A 20,407-nucleotide genomic window follows, 5' to 3' on the forward strand; every position below is an offset into this window, starting at 1 on the left:
TTAATTCTGTAGAAGCAACTGACAATGAATCTAATTTGAATTTACAATAAAATGAGTGGTTCATGCTAGAATGATGTCTACAACATTCAGCATACTCAAATTAATAATAATAACCCTGTTGAAGGACTTAAACCAATCTTTACTTAAATTGCATTCACAGGCATTGTAAGTTCTATTTTACAGTCTAAGTACTACTGTCTGCACTGATCTGAAAATACATTTCAGCCACCAATATGACAAATATTTTTAATAGGCCTTTTTATTTAAGCAATTCAAAACTAATTGAACACCTATTACCTTCACATCAAAAATGACTACACTAAAATCTGTTCAGACTGATTAATGTTAGCAATAAAGTAGAAAGCACCACAGTAGCAACTGTCAAAAGTAACATCTAAGATATTAACAGATGTTCAGTCAGTCTTGCTCAGGAAAAAAACAAGATGTAAACATAGGCTTCAGGCCCATATACCAACCCTACTCCACTGAAAATTACTATTTATCTCATTGTTATAAGTTCAAAAGCTCTCTCCAAAGTGCTAAATTTCCTATATGATTTACCTACTGTTGACAGTTGTCTTTACACATGAATGTTTCTACACTAGCACAGTCAGGAATCTAACTGCAAAAATGTCAACTCATTTGCTCCATAACTTAATAAAAACTTCCAAAAGCAACTTATATACATGCGGAAAAACAGTACCCAATGTCCTACAGTCAAGTACTTCAAACTTGGATGCTGCATCCTATCAGGATGAACACATTTGACTTCCCTATTCCTCCCTGCTTCAGGAACACCTAACCTTGTTTCCTAAATATTGGCAAAAGTGCTGGCTTTTGTCCTGCTTGGAGCAGAAGACTGGACCTTCAGAGGTTTCTTAAAGCCTCAGGCATCCTATAATTCTTCTTATAAGGAGAAGGTGTCCAAGAAGGGACCCATGCTGTCTTGTATTTACCTACTGTATCTACTGAGCAACAGCCTATAGATAACACTATTCTCTTTCCGCAAACTTTTTTGTGCTTCCATATGACAGCACAAGTAGCCCCCAAGTCCCAAACGCAAAGCTCTGGAAGCCCTCTAAACTATTTAGATGGTACGGTAGGAACAAAACAGAGGCATTAGTATTAAAGTAGCTCCCTTAAAGCAGCATGTGCAAACATGACAATTAGCAGTATAGATATAAAGCTACTTTGGATGCAGATTTCAAATGTAAATCCATGACTTCTTATTTCAGAAGGGGATCCAACATACAGATCATCTTATACTACTTGGGCCATAGGGTTTAGACAAAATGCAGTTAATATTTTGTATCAAGAGCCCTTACAAAAGCTGTTCCATCTTTTTCATTTATATGTATGAGCACGATCTGGTAGCCCTTACACAAGATTTAACTTGTCATCTTGGTGAGTCATCAAGAAGGGTCTGTATCCTTTCTTTCTTATTATGTACATAGCACTATTCAATAAACCTCCTCTGATTCCTTTAACAACTTTCACAGGAAAAGCATAATTCAGATATCATTTGAAAACCTGATACGACTCACAGCTTTTAATATGCATATATCACATTTTAAACTATTGCCAAGTTGAAATACTAGCCATCCAGTTCTTGAACCCTAAAGCAGACAGACTTGAGTACTATTGAAGAGCCAATTTAAAGCTTTTTAGGACACTGGCAAAGACAGTGCCGTCTAAGAAACTGCCAACGGATTCAAACAAACCACATTTAATTCTGGAGATACCCTACTAAGAGGTGTTTTGGTAGTGTAGGTATCTTCCATCCCCATATTTTGTATAATTGATAGTTACACAAGTGTAAAACTGTTTACCTAGCATTATACAAGATTTATGTAGCCATCAGCAAGACAAAGTAGTGTTATTGTCCCCTATTTCTCTAAAAATCATTTTTAGCAACTCCAGAGCTCTGCCAGCACCCTCCAACCCAACTGACAGAAGGCCAAGGTACAGCCTCACACTCTGGCAATCCTTAATTCAGTAATCTGTCATACGCTATTGATAAATCCTAATAAAACACAATTCACACCTAAAAGTCAGTTTACTTGAAATAATCACTAAACCAGATATTTCAGGAAACATCCATAAGCACTGAGGAAACTGGCTGATGTCATCGACAGACCATTCTGTTTTTGAAAGGTCATGGTGTTGTGGTTTAACCCCAGCCAGCAACTGAACACCCCACAGCCGCTTGCTTGCCCCACTCTGGTAGGATGGGGGAGAGAATCGGAAGGGCAAAAGTGAGAAAACTCATGGGTTGAGATAAAGACAGTTTAATAATTGAAATAAAACAAAGCAGAACAGTAATAATAACAAAGATAACAACAATAATAGAATACACAAAGTAGACGCACAATGCAACTGCTCACCATCTGCCGACTGATGTCCCACATGTACAGCACCGCAAGAGCCCCCCTTTCCCAAACCACGCCTCCTAATTATCACATCTGAGCATGACATCACATGTTATGGAATACCCCACTGGCCAGCTGGGTGAGCCATCCTGGCTATACTCCACCCCCTCACGCCCCCCCCTCCCCTCCCCCCCCCCCGCTTCCCATGCACCTGGCAGAGGATGGGAGGCCGAAAAGCCCCGGTGCAAGCACCACTCGGCAACAACCAAAGCATCAATGGGCCATCAATGCTCCTCTCATACCAAACCCAAAACACAGCATCCCCCCAGCTACTGGGAAGAAAGTTAACTCTGTCCCAGCTGGAACCAGGAACATCATCAGGGAACATTGATGACTGAAGCAAAGCAAGCATCAGTCTTACCTTCAAAAGCAAGGAGGAAGACCTGGGGAACAACAGGATGGTAAGACACACCTTGATCCCTTGGAGGGTGATGCAGTAAACAGCCCTGGAAAACCATTTTCAAGCATATGAAGGACAAGGTGACTGCGAGTAGTCTGTGTGGATTTATGACAGTAGTCACACCATACCAAACTAAGAGCCTTCATCAATATGAGTACCTCCACAGATGAGACAAAAGCAGCTGATGTTGTCCATCTTATCTGTAGTAGGGCTTTTGATAGTCTCCCATACCATCCCCATGTAAGCTGATGAGGTACAGGCTAGAGAAACGGACAGCAAGGTGGACTGAAAACTGACCTGCCTGGCTCAGAGGGTTGTGATTAGTGGCATCACAACCAGTCCAGCTAGTGGTGTGCTCCAAGGGTGAATACTGTTTAACATCTTCATCAATAACCTGGATGATGGGACAGAGTGCAGCTTCAACAAGTTTACAGATAACAGAAAACTGGGAGAAGTGGTTCAAACACCCGAGGGTTGCAATGACACTCAAAAGTACTTTGATGAGCTGGAGAAATGGGCACACAGGAAGCTCATTTAGTTCAAAGGGAAGTGCAAAGTCCTGTACCTGTGGAGGAATAACCCCATGCACCAGAACGGACTGGCAACCAACCAGCTAGAAAGCACCTTTGCAGAAAAGGACCTCGGAGTCCTAACAAGCTGAACACTAGCCCGGAACATATGCTTGCAAAGCCCACCATCATCCTGGGCTGCACTGCAACAGCATTGCCAGTGCTTTGAAGGTGGTGATCCTTCCTCTCTACTCAGCACTAGTGCAAGTTTTAGCAGGCTCCTTGTTTGATTTCTACCGTTCTGCAGAAGAGTTTTGAAAGTATTTTTTAAAGGAAAGATTTGTTCCATCTTTTGTATTTTTAAAGAATACTAGTCCTAGTAAATTCTGTCCCCACCCCAAGATTTATTTCTCATTAAATACTGTAGCCCAGAAAGCCATGATTTGTTACCTGAAAGCATGCCAGAAATCCACGTTGCATCATAGAATTACACGTGCTCAAACAGTCCAGAGAAAGAGATTCAGACAAACCCTGAATACAGCAGCCCATTGTTTCCCCCCTCCATAGCCCCACCGTTACTCTGCTCTGCACAGCTGAAAGTGTACACGTTCTTCCAAATTCACACATCTCTTCCCATTGCTTCCCAGAACAGCATGCTGTCTAAAACACATTTCTGTCCAATAAAAACTTGCTGTTCATATTTCCGTGTTAGGGAAAGGAGCAGACATGAGGCTATCACAAGTACCTGCAATGTGTCTAAATTCTTACACTGAATTCAGTGAAACTCAGAGTTCGCATCAGACATGTTAGGACTTGGAAAACTCATACTCACTGGATCCAACATAACCACTACCACCAAGTATAATCTCACTCTTACTACAGAAATTGAGAAAAAACTGTATGTTCTGTGACATGCACTGTCAAGTGAACTAGGAAGGTGAATGCTATCACTACTTCAGTGCCTGTAAAAGGTCAGCTATTGAGAACAGTATATGCTGGAGCAACATTCATGCATATCTGTGTTGACTCAACCTACTGTTCCTAAGTTTCTCAGCTTGTTGATTCTAACACAAGTTTCCTGGTCCTTTGATGTAAATTGCTCTGAGATTCCTGAGACTTCATGTCTGCAACTTTGTTTACTAAAGCATAAGCTATGTATGTGTAAGATGTGTGAAAAGGTAAACTTGTACAGAAAGAACATGAAACCACAGGTGAACATGAAGGGACATAACATTGTGGTTGGCTTGTATTTTTATCTATAAAACAAAAAATATAGAATCATGGAATCACAGAATCATAGAATCATTAAGGTTGGAAAAGACCTCTAAGATCATCGTGTCCAACCGTCAACCCAACACACCATGCCCACTAAACCATGTCCCTTAGGGCCTTAGGGCCTCACCTACACGTCTTTTAAATACTTCCAGGGATGAGGACTCCACCACTTCCCTGGGCAGCCTGTTCCAAGGCCTGACCACTCTTTCAGTAAAGAAATTTCTCCTAATGTCCAATCTAAACCTCCCTTGGAGCAACTTGAGGCCATTTCCTCTCGTCCTATCGCTTGTTACTTGGCAGAAGAGACCAACACCCACCTCACTACAACCTCCTTTCAGGGAGTTGTAGAGCGCGATGAGGTCTCCCCTCAGCCTCCTCTTCTCCAGGCTAAACACTCCCAGTTCCCTCAGCCGCTCCTCATAAGGCTTGTGCTCCAGGCCCTTCACCAGCTTCTTTGCCCTCCTCTGGACACACTCCAGCACCTCCATGTCCTTCTTGTAGTGAGGGGCCCAAAACTGAACACAGGATTCGAGGTGCAGCCTCACCAGTGCCGAGTACAGGGGCACGATCACCTCCCTGCTCCTGCTGGCCACACTATTCCTGATACAGGCCAGGATGCCGTTGGCCTTCTTGGCCACCTGGGCACACTGCCGGCTCATGTTCAGTCGGCTGTCAACCAGCACCCCCAGGTCCTTTTCCTCTGGGCAGCTTTCCAGCCACTCTTCCCCAAGCCTGTAGCGTTGCTTGGGGTTGTGGCCCAAGTGCAGGACCCAGCACTTGGCCTTGTTGAACCTCATACAGTTGGCCTCAGCCCATCGATCCAGCCTGTGCAGGTCCCTCTGCAGAGCCTTCCCACCCTCGAGCAGATCAACACTCCCACCCAACTTGGTGTCGTCTGCTCAAGAATTTGAAAAATGCTTTCAGAATACTTATGAAAAAGGTAACCACCCAAAGATCCTGAAGCATTTGCATATTCTGGTGCACAGATGTATGAAACAAATCTATGGAGGTTAGTTGGTGCATGTAGAAGAAAGGGGACTAATTCTAGCACACCACTCTAGATTAATTTAACACACCTCTAATCCTTCAGGAGGCCATTACTGCCACTGCCAGCAGACAAATGAAGCAAAACACTACTTTTGATACAATTGTTGTAGGCAGTACTTTTATTTTATTGTTTGTCATCCATTACAGTCCTGTCCTTGGCTGCAGTAACATGGCTTGGCAGGAAAAACATAAAGGCAGCTTGTACATCTACTGCCCTATGGGAAAGTGCAGCTTAAAAAAATCCGTGTGTAAATTTCGTGTATGAACCTCAACATAAATTAAGTGTTAAAAACTCTTAGCATCCAAGTTAAAAATTAACTAGCAGATAACATTTAATTACTATCCCTTCCACATGCTCAACAGCAGGTGAATCCAAGTATCTTTCCTGTGTATGAAGATACATATTACACAGAATTAAGCAAATTGCTACCACATTCAGTTGTTTCCAAATATTATTCTATTAAACTTATTCTTATAAAATCAGTTGAATCACTTCATGGAATTTTAGACCAAGATCAGACTTCCCTAGAAGTGTGATAAACCTCTAAAGTCCAGCTCAGGGACTCATTCCAGCTGCAATTCTCAAGGGAAGGAACTAAAATCTCTGCCAACAGACCAGTTTCTCCAGGAAAGAAGTGAGATCTAAGTTGCAATAAGCTACTGTCTGTAGGACCATGTGCTTATCCATGTAGCACCTTCACTGAGGAAGCAATCTTCCAACTTTTATGGCATCTGTCGGAGAAAGTTTTTTCCTAAACTTCCTATTTCTACCATTCACCTAATAGAACATTACTCATAATTTTCCAGATTAAAGCAAAAATGAAACAAACCTTCATAATTTATATCTGCATAAATCTCTGAAATAACTACCAACTTATGCCAGTAAGCTTTTGCTGAAATATACCCTGTAAAGGAAGTTAAAATGTACTACAGTTTTATAGCATTTATGGTATGGTTCTACTTGCCATAGGAAACAGGTCTGAATTATTTTTTTATCTAAAGTATCTTCACGTTTAACTTAAGTAAAACTAAGCAGTTTCTTCTGAATAAGTCATATATTTCAGGTTAGTAAATTTATTTATAAAAAAGCATCTTCAGTAAAAAGTATTTTTAAAAACCCAAGGCCAAGTTTCTTTCCAATAGACAGGGAAGTAAACCTACATTCAAGCTGAGACACCAAAACCAAAGCTGAACTGGTCACAAATTTGATATGAGCAGCACTGGGAAAATGCAGAAGCTGCTACTAACCAGACACCTGCCCTGCCTGTCCCCCCCCACCTTCATAATCCCATATATTCAAGTTTCTGCTCCATCACTTCTGTCTGCCAGAAACAGTAAGAAAAGTGCAAACACCAAGAACCTGAGGTGCCATTACTTCTTGGTTCAGTGATGTGTAAATTGCTTCTATATGGGAAAGGGAATTTTGATGCTCCAGTTTCCAGAAGTATAGCATCAAGTTACCTTCTAGATGTGGCAGAGGACAAAGGGGATGCATTTAAAAAAATGCAGCTGCCTAAGGAATTCAGTCTGGGTGCCCAAAGGATGAACAGCTGAGAGCAATAACCATTTAATATGGTAGATTGTTCTATCACTCCTTTCTATTAGAGAAAAGCAAAAGCATAAGAGTGCATCTGGGAAGAACAAAAGACCAAAACAGTCATAATGGGTACTTATGGTTCCATGAATAAGTCTTCCTAAAGAATGGTTCATGCGTACATTAAGTTTCAAATCCCACTTCCCCTTCTTGATTCACTGATTTTAGAGCAAGTGCAGGAATGACTTTACTAGTTACAAACAGAATAACCACCTAAAATGCTAGAGTGTGCTACATAAACCCAAGAAATAGAGGTGCTTAACTGAACTGAAAAAGATCTGACTATCCACTAATAATAAATCTGGAAAGAACATTTAACAAGGGAGAAGTTAAAATCTTCCTCAAGCCATCAGGAGAAATATAGGCACAAATACCTCTACCAAATTTGACATAAGGGTTCAGAGACTCAATTGTCAGTGTTTCACAGAGCAAGAAAATACCAGAAATGCTAGAATGAATCTTTCCTGAATATAAATGGAACTACATTCCCAGGATTGCTCTTTTTTGTACATCCCTTTCTACACACAACTAATTTAACAGGTTATATTCCAATTTATTATAGCTGTATCTTAAAAATAAGAACATAACGCTAAGTTATCAGAAAGAGCTGGGAATGAGGAAAAATGTTTTCTTCATTAAATTCATACAGTTTTTATTTTACCCTTGCACAGTAACTATCTATTGGCAGTACCTCCTGACAAGAAACAAGGGATTAACTATGTAACTGTCCAGGAGCATCTATTCTCTTTAATCTATTTTTCTGAAGGGGCCATCTGCTTTTACTTCTTCATTTTGTGGCCTAGCTTGAACTTGCATTTACTATTCTGCTAGGATTTCAATTAGTTACCTGTAAAAATTTCTCCCACTTCAGGATAACTATCTTAAGGGAGGTTTAGACTGGACATTAGGAGAAATTTCTTTACTGAAAGAGTGGTCAGGCCTTGGAACAGGCTGCCCAGGGAAGTGGTTGAGTCCCCATCCCTGGAGGTATTTAAAAGACGTGTAGGTGAGGCCCTTAGGGACATGGTGTAGTGGGCATGGTGTGTTGGGTTGACAGTTGGACACGATGATCTTAGAGGTCTTTTCCAACCTTAATGATTCTATGATGTTATGATTTTAAGGATGAAATACTGTAAGGTGAAGAGGGGTTATTACAAAGGCTGATTGACTGTAACTGATACAGCTCAAATAGCTAATTAGTCATCAATAAAATGAAGGGAAAAACAATACTCTAACATTTGTTTTATTCCAACACAGCTTGACATCCATTACTGACAAGTATGCACAGCCATGTTTTAAGGTGCCGAATCTGAATAAAGGACTATGTTTGCCTTCTGTATTTTCTGCACTCAGCTCTTCTCAGATGACTCTGCAGAAAAGCTTCAAATCTCTGCTTTGATAACAGCACCAAAACCTTCCAAATGAGGTGCCCAAAAATACCTCATACAGATGCTGACAAGACATACCTACGTGATTAGCACCATTTGCAGACTTATGAATAATGGTTACCCTGAAAAATTCACTCACTACAAACTACAGGTTTGAGCTCTAGCCAGGTATTACTCCAGTAATATCAAGTCAAGCAAAGGATTCTGAAAGGCCTGTACAGAATGAAACCTATAGTTTTACACCCTACTCCATCCAAGTGGGAAAGAAAAGTACTTCTGATTCCATTTTTTTCTAGCCACTTCACTGTTTTCCCCAGCAGAAAGACGAAGCAGGAGGCTATCCAGAGCAGCTAACTTCTCAGCATCATCTTCATGCAAGCCATCATAACAGGTAGCCTTCTAGCCTAGACAACCAACCATTGAAAGCTTTGGTCATTGCTTTGAGCACATTGACAAAAATAAGGGATCAGTGCCTTGAGGACCTACAAGCTACTCAGAAGCAGAAAACACATTATGTTAGCATAACACTCAGCATACCACTGGACTCTAAAGAAACCATGATCTACTGGTTAATAAAGCAAATCACATCCATTGTCTTCTATCAGGGCATTAATTTAAAAAGGATAATTTGTCTAGAGTTCTTCATAGAGCTGGTCTCACAGCCAGCTACTTGCCATTTACGTGATAATGAAACATATATCAGCATTTTTAATTAACCTTATATTGAACTAGGTGAATTATTACTTAGTGTTCCAAACAAGGACTATTATTTCAGGAGATTTGTAAATTCTGCAAGTGCATCTATGAACAAATGATTTATAAATAACGCTATGCTAGTTTCCCCACACTCTCCATTTAATCAGCTGATAATAATGTGATATTCTAAGAGCTTAGAGTTTAAGAGTCTGGCAAAATATTTCTTTTAAAACTTCATTCAAGACTTATCAAATCAGACTGATTGACAGCAGTCTTACTAGTTAAAGCATACACCAAGAGAACAGCACAGGCCAAAGCTATTTCAGCTCCCATCCACATCTCAATTCTATTTGGAGACCCTGTGTCCAAAGATAAGGTAGTTCTATTACAGCCGCAGCATTCAGTCTATATTTGAGCCTAAGCTTGTGATCAAGGTATGAGCAGTAAAGACAAATACCTATGAGGTGGCCAATGCTAATTTCAAACAGGCTGGTTACCAATTAAAGCCTTTATACCTTGCGCATCAACTTTTTATATTCACATAGTGAAGCTATGTGAAGAGTAATATTGACAGAACGATCCTCTCAGCACTGAAGTCTCAGTTAACCCAAGATCGGCTTTCAGGAGGGACCTGCGTTTTAAGATGCAAAGAGAACACATCTGGCTGCAAGAGTTATTGTGACAAGCGAACACCAACAGCACCCAGCACTCGTGCGCAGCCCCCACAAAAGCAGCTCCCAGCTCTCCTTAGGGGGCTGAGCCCCTCCCCGGGGAGCCCCACAGGCATGGCCAGGCTGGGCGCCCACCCCCCGGCTCACAACGCAGGCTGCATTGCGTTTTAAGTAATTCCAGTAAGTGGTCCACAAAGCCCTTCAGAAAATCTCCATGCAAAATTAAAAACTGCATGAGGATTTCTTCTTCTGAGTGACCTCCTGCTAATACAATGAGTTTCCTGACACAGAGATAGCATCCAAAAACCTTCCTGGGTAAGTTCTATCTTCAAATTTTCAGCATCACTATATTTAAGATGGTCTATAGGTATCCTACAGGAAAACCCATTGTGGAACACTTCTGCTCTTTCTAAAGTGTGCTCATATTACTTCAGAATTGCCAGAGATACCCAAATTCACAGAAAAAAATAAGCCTGGAAGAAATCTGAAAAGGTCATTAATTCCCTCACAAGCATTTTATACAGCCACACTTATGTCATTCCTGACATTTGTTTCACATTGTATTAACAGGCTTCTGTGAAGACTTCAAGTGTCTGCAGAAAAAATGTCTGAAGAACAGATACGGTAAGCTTTAAAGACATGATAAATCTTCTGTTGTATGCTTTCATACAGTAGGCTGATAAAAACCTAATCATTTTTCCAGACCAGGGATGCATGGTGTAATAAAAAGGTCAAGGGTATATGATAAGTGAAAAGAATCTTTAAGACCAATTTGTGTTACACAAGACGAATTGGACCACAGTATCCTTTCCAGTCTTAAGATCTAGGACAAAGGTGCCACATTTCACCTTGCAGACTCTGCCTCCTCAGCCTGGGTATCTTTAGGATTTCTCTAGAAAAGCAGCAAGAGTTACAGCTGCTTTTCTGTAACTCTTTTAGTTACAGCTAAAGGTATCACTGCAACCTACCTGCTCTGAAGCAGAAAGTGAAGCAGATTAGCTCCTCCACCCACAGCCAGGATTTAAATGGAGAAACTGAGTCAAATCATTAGTAAGAAACTGTTTCACTTTAAGAAAATCCTCCATCTACTCTAAAAGTTTTGGGGAACCTGTGTAAGGAAGGCAAAAAACCTCAGCTGTGACACATCTTTCTTTCTTGAAATTAGAGCTTCTTGATCCTAAAAGGCAGGCTGGAGGTGGTCACGAAACAGTCGGATAATTCGTAAAGTGACAAACCACTCTAGGTTTCTGAACTTCCAGGACTGTACAAATGGACCAAGAACATTGTACTTAAACGGTGTGAAGGCAAGTCTAGAATAGAAAAATCTGTTTTCCTTCAAAACACAGGGAGGGGTATAGTTAAGCATAACAAAAAGCCATGAAAGAATCAGACATGATGGACCTTAGTACTTTTCACTTTTGCAAAAGTGAAATCTATCATTTAATATTACTTTGGAGGTGGGCAGAAGAGAAAAGGGCAATTTTTTACTTCACTGGTTTACCCCATAGATTTGTATCACTCAAACCTGCATACAAGGGAGGACATCATTTCTTCTTGGTAGCAGGAGAAAAACAACATGAAAAAGATCAGATCCTCAGTACCTGAGGGTTAAGGAGCTCAGGGAGCAGAAACTGGGCTGCTGACCAGAGATTATCAGGACTGGTGCTTCACTGCCACCTCTAGTTGACAACCTCTAGTTAATTAGGACACAGATGAAAAGGAACCACTGAAAAACTTTTGTCCATTATCAGTTAACAGAAAAGGAGACACATAAAAGGAAGAACGACTGCATTAAAAGCAGTCCTTCCACTTCTATATTTTTTAAAAACATCATTATTATCCCAAAGCAGCAGGAAAAACTGGCTGAAAATACCTAAAGCTTTTTGCTTTCAAACACATCAGCTTTCCAGAGTGTTACTGGATAATCAGAGGCAGTAAGAGACTGCAGATGCATTTACTGTCCAAGCATTCAGCAAATGCAGCAGTATTCAGTGTCAGAGCAACAGCAGCAATTTTGACTTCTTAGATTCTTTGTCTCGTCCATGAAAAGGTAACCTCTCCTACTGACTATTCCTTTTGTACAACCCAAATGGATTAATAAAGTTGAAGAAAATCAGTAAATCCTGAAAGGATTCACAACTTCAGATTTTCACTGTCATTACATTATACCAAGATCAGCACAGCAGCAGTTCTTATAACAAATTTTCTTTTGGATTAAGTGCAAGAACAATAGGTTTACTGAAATGATTTCTAATCTTTTCGGTTTCCAATTATTTTGTCAAGAAATCCTTCCTAGAAAATAAAGACCTATAAAACACCACCTATATAGGCCAAAAAAGTGAAAGATTTACCAACTACAAGAATTAAACTGACATTTGTTTGCTGCCTTGCAACTTTGTTCCTGTTGAGCTGCTAGCTGAAGCCAAAAGCCTGATAAACACATCAAAATAAGAAATGGAAGGCAGCCAGCAAAACAGCAACTGGAAATGGAGAATAGGAAGGAAGGAAATCCATTTAACTTTCCAGTTTCTTATTAATTTTACCTTGACAATAAGGTAAAAGGATGAAAAATTACAACACAAAAGAACAATAAGTGATAAATATGACAAAGTTGAATTCAAGCAAAGGAATATTTTAAGACAGGATAAACCCACAAAGAATAACATGCACTGCTCAGCTGTTGAGACACAAAAATACAGCTTTCTCAGCTTAACAAAAATGTTTCTTCATTCCACCTCTCCAGTTGCTACTCTTAAATTTGCTCCTTGTCATAAATAGCCAGCCTACATCTACTGTATTTCCCAAATATTGACAGTTCAGTAAAGAGCCTAACAATTCATCAAGATCAAATGTCCAGAAATGCATCTCATTTTGAATCGAAGATGTCTAGAGATGCAAAATCTGCTAGTTCTTATATTTGATTTAAGAGTTAATCACCCATTGCTAAAGCACTGTGCTTTATTTTTCCATTTGCACTTTTTTCGGCCAGGCATTTCATCACCAGTTTAAAGGGCCTCTTAGCACCTTTATTTACCTCTGTGAAGGTAGCAAGGCACTCAAACCACAGGTTAATGACCACTTTCACAAACCAATCAGACTAGCAAGAGGCCTACAGACCTTCTCAAGCTTGTGAAGCATTGTGTTTTTTCCATGATCTTCTCAAAAATTAAGACACATGGACTTCTGTACCTAGAATGTCACAAGAAAATGAAATTCCCTAGTCCATATGCCTTTATGGCCTTAGCTTAAGGCCATCAAGATATTAATTTTCTGGCTAGAGTTGTACTTGGAAGTCATACTTAGCTAGCAATATATGGCTCTAAATTCCCAGAACAACTACCACCCCTAGCATGCAACTCCCATTGCACAGGTGAGACTTGTCTTCCCAGATCTCAGGGGTAGATAACCCCACTTTACCAAGACACTCCACTTGCCCAGTATAAGCATCCCATCCTTTATCATTTTCTATTTGAAAAACAGTATTAATAATGTAAACATTAAGCTTGCAAAATTCCTGCAGAGCTCAGCTAAGAGCCAGTTAATTCACCATAAAATATTAGGTGTCAGTTACCAGTTAATCCGTTTAAACATACTTTTTACTGAAACTGCTAAATACTAATTAAAAAGTCATGCAGTAACACACTTGAATACTTTACAGAGGCTACTCAACTCTGAACTTTGATACCCAATTCTTTCAAATCAAGCACATCCTAAATTCTTTTGTTTCTTAATTACACTTGAAGTCAGAGGGGGAAAAAACTCAGATGGCAGAAAGGTCACATACATAGAATTTAAGCACATGCAAGCTAAGTCAAACAAGCCAAGGGCCAGAAGAGCAGCCATTCAGGGCTGTGACCTTCTTTCTGATTTCTCCAGTAAACAAGTACTCAGAAGGTTACAGTTTTAATTTGCATGGCTGGTGTCGAAAAGGATTGAAAGTGACAAACCATGTCAGTTCAAATTTGAAACCTTTAAATTCGAGCTCTCTCATTGACTGCCAAAGTAAGTGTGCAAGTGAATTAGAAGTCAGCTTTAGACTAAATGTGATCATTGGTGAGTGGCTGCGGGCTAGAGCTATGCTTCAGAGCAGATGAGCCTAGGGTGAAGTATGTATGATTATCTTCAGCTGCGTTTCACAGCAGCCCTGTTAACATGACTGGAATACCTGATAAATCACTTCCCCAGCCTTTTAAGAGACCAAGACTAGAATCTAATTGTTAACAACTCCTATGAATTTCCCAATACAGTTTCACCGCAGTAAAAGCAAAGAGCAACAAAACAAAAACATGATCCTCTGAAGTGTTATTGAATAAGGAAGGCTGAGACTTGACGGACAATCTCTGAAATATTCCTTCTTCACTCCAAATCTTACTACTTTTCATGCTGTTTTAAGAAACTAGAAATAGAACCAAAGCCAGCCTTCCCTGGTTTTATGGCGCTACCATCACACCATGTCCATTCCTATTACTGTCACTACATTTCTCATCACACTGAGCCTGCCAAATTCCTAACCAATTCCCCCTCCACATTTTCATAGATTGCTGTTTTGAAGTCTGATTACTAGAAGACAACAGAAGAGTTTCTTCTTTCTAGCTAACCTCTAAGAAAGATAACTTAGTGACTTGCTGTCTGAAAAAAAAATCTTTGTCTGAAGGGCAAATTACATAACTATTTTATTCAAATTAATAGGATGCTCCAAGTAATCTTAACACCCAACCAGTTTTCTTCAGCTATATTTGCTTTACAAAACACCTGTCACCTTCATAAAGTGTTTTGCCAGCCTCCAAGAGCAGAACACTTGAAACAAGTGTTGCTCATATGATTGAGACTACCATGAGAAATGAAGGAGGGCTTGAGGTTATACAGCAAGGGAGTACATGTAGCACCATCGGGACTGGGAAGGAGCAGCACCACGCGCGTCTGTTCATGCCACAAAAGGCCTGTCCTCAGAGGAAAGTGGATGATTCGGTAGCAAACTGATTATTTATATCACAACATATGTCACTTCAATACATGTAATTAAGTACATCTTTTAGAATTGTGAAAAATTAGAATTCTGTTTCTGAAAAATTAAAGAAAATCCTTGCTAAGCGTGCAGAACAAGACAGATTCATTCAAAATCAGTAACATCTATTGAACCTTAATCTATAAGTTCCTACCTACTTCAAACATTTTTACAAAGCTATCCTTTACCTGCTAAAAAAACCAGACAGTTAATATCCTCCACAATGCAGAAAGTCAGGATACTTTTCCTTACACTCCATTCTCTGATACTTAGGGAGGTACTAGTCTATTTGATTATTGAACTCCTCCTCAAAATTTGACACAAGAACCAGCAAGCCTCTACTGATCACTACTAGTTACATGGCTCAGTAAAGTCACTCAATATACAGCTAGCACATACAGCCATCTACTGATAGGAAGGCTTGTTACTCCTGTACATCATCTTGTTGACAATTTAAAGGACGCCTCGCAAATTTAAGCTATTACCTCAAATCTCAAAGTAGCTAAAAGCAGCTTGTAAGGAAGAATTTCACAGGTACCATCTAGAGAGAAGTTGTCTTTCAGCAATGGCATTGGGACTTAAAAGGATTTCAGCTGCCCTAACTTTGATTACAGAGTCCTCTCCACCTACACATTTAACATTACACAAATCAAACAAGTGTCAGGCATCCATTTTAATGTTTCCTGTTACAAAACATGTCTGGTATCAACATCTTTTATTTACAGTTAGCTTCTTCCATCTGCAATTTCACATACTTTACCCAACATTCACAAAATGCTTACCATAAATCAATACTATGCATAGATGTGAAAGATGACAATAAAGATAAAGTAACTCTTCTCTTACAGATCTTTCAATATTTTTACAGCATCACTCCTGAACTAAGTTATTACAATCAACATTACACTTGCACATTTACCAACATTTACATACAACTCCAAATGCAAACAAAGTCAGCCTTCAAAATAAAGGTCTCAAAAAAAGGTCAAAAAGTAAAGCTACTCAGTGCCTTGCAATGATAAACAAAGAACTAGCCTGATTTCAAAACAAGCATCACTTTCACATACAAAAATATTTTTCAGATTTTGCACAGAGATGAGCACCTGAGAGTTGTAAATAGGAAAAATACTAATACACATGTACTAAACTCTTGCTTCTTCACAGAACCTTGTATTTCCCAAGGTTCTTCAATTACAGAACTTATAATAAGATAATAATTGGATGTAGTGTTCCAGTTCCCATTGCCTGGTACCAGCTGCAAATTAATTCTGTTAGCATGGTCACCTTACTACCCATGCAAAATAAGTCTGTTTCCAATCTATAACATGTCTAAAGGTTTACAGGTAAAAATATCCCCTTTTTTGCAAGGCTTAATGTTCAAGTATACAAGTAAATCATCTTAATTAGAGCAAAGGATATAGTCTAGTCTCCTGCAAAAGATTTCTACTGTCCTAAAATTTAAGCAGCAGCCGAATGTTTCAATGACTGTTTAAAGCAAAATTTAACAATAGGTCTTATATTTGTGTCCCAAAGAGACAAGTCAAATACTTGAGCAAAGTTTTCAACAACAAAAATCAGCACTTCCATGTACTATGCAGGACCAATGAAGGATACTGATCTTTGATTTTAATGCTTTCAAAATGCTTAAAATGAGGTTTTGTTAGGGCAAGAAGAGATGCTGTCATCCCTTAATTCTGAAATACAGATTAATAATAATGCCCAGGAAAGTATTCTTGCAGCATCCTAGTTATCTCCACATCTTTTTTTTTCAACTGAAAGGCTACCCGGGAACTCTAAAAGCATGTCAAGCTCCACTTTCTTCCTGTATCATTTAAAATTATGTAATTTGTGTGTACCCAAATTATAATTTGTAATTATAAACATAATATGCAAATGTGTCCACTTCCATTTGAGAACTATAATTAACAAATTTGGGAAGTCTAGACACAGGACTTTTCCCTAGAAACCAATTTTCAACATGGTTAGAAATTTGTTAGCGGTTTGGCTCTTTTGTCTATGCAGTACACACACATCAATTCCTTCAGCATCTTGGAAGGATTTACTAATTCAACCACACAATTCTTACAAATCAATCTTGAGTTTCTGAAGAAAGTTGGCTGATCTACAGTATTTCAGTTTAAGTAAATACAGATAGTAAACGTAATACTATTAAGACATCAAAATGCTATTACATAATTAAGCTGGTTATTTTAAGCACTAAAACCTTTGCTAAGACATTCTCACATGTACCTGGAGGAAGCCCAACTGAGAAACATGTTTCATTCTAAATTAAAAAGCTAAACAAACCCAGTTTAAAAAATTAGACAAGCCATTTCATTTGCCTGCTCACTGAACTATCACAGAAAGAAGTCAGTGGACCTGACATATGAAGTACAAGCCAGAACTATTACATATACATGTCCACTAATATTTGCCTTCATTTAACTGCACAGAATTGTTACAATTGAGAAAAAAAACAGTCACTGATAAAGTTAGTGTCATGACAGGATGGCTTTGTAAAACATCTCCTCTTATATTTCCCACTTGTATTATACAGTTACTTCACCTTATTTGGTTCTTTGGTGATTCTACAACTGCCCAAAATATCTATTTTACATAGACATTATACAAATATGCATTTTAAACTACAGTTAACCAGTTGATAAATAATCCTTAATCTTTTTTACCCATCTCTAATGTGAAATACTTCAGCTTTAATGCAAGACTTCACTTTCAAAACAAACAAAAAGATCTAGAGACATACTAGAATAAAGACATTGAATCCATGTCCATCTACATTCAATTTTTCACTATCATTTGGTTTTGGAGCTGAAAGTATGCATGCAGATACCAAGTGTTACATGATAAAAGCAGGCAGAAGTTTCTGTCCTCTAATTTCTCATTTCAATGAGAACCTCAAAAAACTATCGTAGTCCCAAAAAGTCACAATTTTGGCAACAGCCACACAGTCATATCTACTTCCATAAACACTGTAAAATAGTAAATCATACTTTTATAACGTCCTCAAATAATTTACATATGCAAAAAAAGATTCTTCCTTCACTAGATGGAGAGGAACTTCACTAATTTGCAACCTTAAATTATCAGCCATCAAGCTAAATTTTAAGAAGTTATTTTATTTACAGCAAACAATACAAATATATATTCACTAACATAATTCTCCTTCTCCCACTATCAACAGTGGTATTTTTACAAAGTTAGGAAAAATATGCAAAATACCAACCAGCCAAGGACATGCAGCTACAAATCACACAGAATATGCATTCCACAGCTGAAACTGTGACAGCTACTCTTAACTCCAGAATATTTCAGACAATAGTTGATTGTCTTTCCGATTTAGAGATGGGCATTCGCAGTCCATTACACATCAAAAACTACAACAATGCAATAAAAGAAGCCACATTGATTTAGTCCTATTCCTGTTATAGGAAGTAAAGTACACTAGCAGAGCTTTGTAATCACTTCAATTGAAGCCAAAATCATTTTGGCTGTCATTACGATATATCAGAAGATCGGTTCGTAACTTATTTCACCTGACCATCCCAGGCACTGTATCAAGTGTTTGCCTCTCCAGAGCTGTACTCAAAAGTCACCTGCCAATTACACAATATTTCCAAATTTACATTAAATCATATTGTAAACCACAGAGAATTACTTTTCTATTCAGTCTAGTATCATTGAAACAAAGAGCTAGCATTTTAAAGCATATCTGACATGTCAGATGCAGAAGGGATAGGAATCACTTATATAGTTATGCATTGCAAAAGAAAATATGCTTTTGGGTTTTTAAAAGATTCACCAAAATGTATTGTTGGTGCCTTAATATTTTAGTTACAGAGCCAAAAGTTCCTAGGAAAGGACATAGGTTGTAGGCTCCTTTTTAAAAAGGCTTACACAGATATAAACAATAAGCTACTTATTGTTCAGAAACACATTAGCAGGGTAAAACAGAAAAACCTTTTGGTGTTTTAATCGACTTGAAGCCCAAGCAGAGCACAGAAGACCCAAGCTGTTCTGCACAACAATTCAACTTGGAATAACGTGTAACTCAAGCAGTGAGCGATCATACCTTCCCTATTGCAAAAAATACCTATGAAAGAGGAGAAATTTGGGAAGGGGGTCCAGCGTTTGCTATTGCTTGGGGAGATCCTCTGCCTGCTGGAGGCGCAGCCCGGGACGCCCCGGGGCTGGCAGGCAGAGCACCGCCCGGGCAGCGGCCGCCGGGGCCGGGCAGACACCCCGACTGCTCCCCGCAGCCGAGCACGGGGAAGGAGGCAGGAGCCGGTAAACACCAGCAGCCTGAAGACAAAAAACACCCACCGAGCGGCGCAAAACGAAGAGTAAACCCCCGACTGAGCACCCCCGCGGCCGCCGCTAACTCCGGCTCGTCCCCGCGGCGGGACCAAGCGGCCCCGCTCTGCCCCCGCCAGCCCTCACCTTGGTTGACCAGCCGCAGGGCGTGGGTGAAGGACGGGTCCAGCGAGTCCTTCTCGGCCATCAGCTCGGGCAGGTACTTCTCGTCCATGGCGGCGGCGGCCTGGAGCGGCAGGGGAGCCGGGGCGCCCGATGCCCCCGCTGGGAAGGGGGCGGCGGCGGCGCGGGTCCGAGTCCCAGGCGGCGGTAAATCCTCGGAGGCAGCGCTTCCCCCTGGCCGCCTCCCGCCCGGGGCTGCGGGGACGCATCCAGAGGGAAGCGCCGCAAGCCTCTGGCCGGGAGCGGGGAGGGAAGGGGCGCGGGCCGGGGGTACGGCCCCCCACACCGGACAAGGGACGCGGAGAAATCCCTCTGCGGAGGCGCACGGGGCTGAGGGGAGGGAAGGAGGAAGAGACGCGTCCCGGGAGCCGCTGGCCCAGGCGGGACGGGGCCCCCCGGCCTCCGGCACACACGCGCGAAGCAGAACGGGGAGGACGTGAGGCGACTGGCGCAGACAACACACCTGCACCTCCAGCGGCGCTGCGCCGACTGAGCGAGCGAACGGCTCCGCACGAGGTTTAAATACCCCTTCCGAGGCCACGCCCCTAACCGCCCTGAAGCCGCGCCCCCTGCCCACCGAGCCCCGCCCCAGGCCGCTGCCCCGCTCCCGGCTCCTCCCAATGGGCGGTGATAGTAGAGCCCCCTTCGCTGTCGCCCCGCCTACTCAAGTGACGACTCCAATTGGGTGGTGTGGCTTGTCAGTCAGGGAGCGGCCGCAGCTTCGGATTGGTGGCTGCGCCTGTCCTGTCCCGCCCCGCCGCCGATGCCGGGGGGTGGTGCTCGCGCCGGGCGGGTGCGGCGCTGAGGTAACGTTCGCGCAGCGGCTCCTGACGGGCAGCGGAGCGGGCGCCGGGCGGTTCCGAGGGGCTGCAGGAAGACGAGGAGCGTCGTCTCCCGTT

At 40.9% G+C, this 20,407-nt stretch overlaps 1 protein-coding gene across 4 annotated transcripts in view; it reads right to left on the minus strand.

Moving 5' to 3' along the window:
* The window catches only part of KHDRBS3 (KH RNA binding domain containing, signal transduction associated 3), a 104,965-nt gene extending 84,971 nt beyond the window's left edge, over nt 1-19,994 (minus strand). For 2 of the 4 annotated variants that reach the window (XM_075141121.1, XM_075141120.1), the window contains exon 1: nt 19,473-19,994. In XM_075141121.1, coding sequence (XP_074997222.1) covers nt 19,473-19,560 — 88 coding nt within the window. In that variant the 5' untranslated portion in view covers nt 19,561-19,994. The remainder of the gene's footprint in view (nt 1-19,472) is intronic. The other 2 variants (XM_075141119.1, XM_075141122.1) reach the window with 2 other exon arrangements.
* Nucleotides 19,995-20,407: the final 413 nt, after the last annotated feature.

Source organism: Calonectris borealis, chromosome 2 (genome assembly GCF_964195595.1).
Source record: "Calonectris borealis chromosome 2, bCalBor7.hap1.2, whole genome shotgun sequence".
Taxonomy (NCBI): domain Eukaryota; kingdom Metazoa; phylum Chordata; class Aves; order Procellariiformes; family Procellariidae; genus Calonectris; species Calonectris borealis.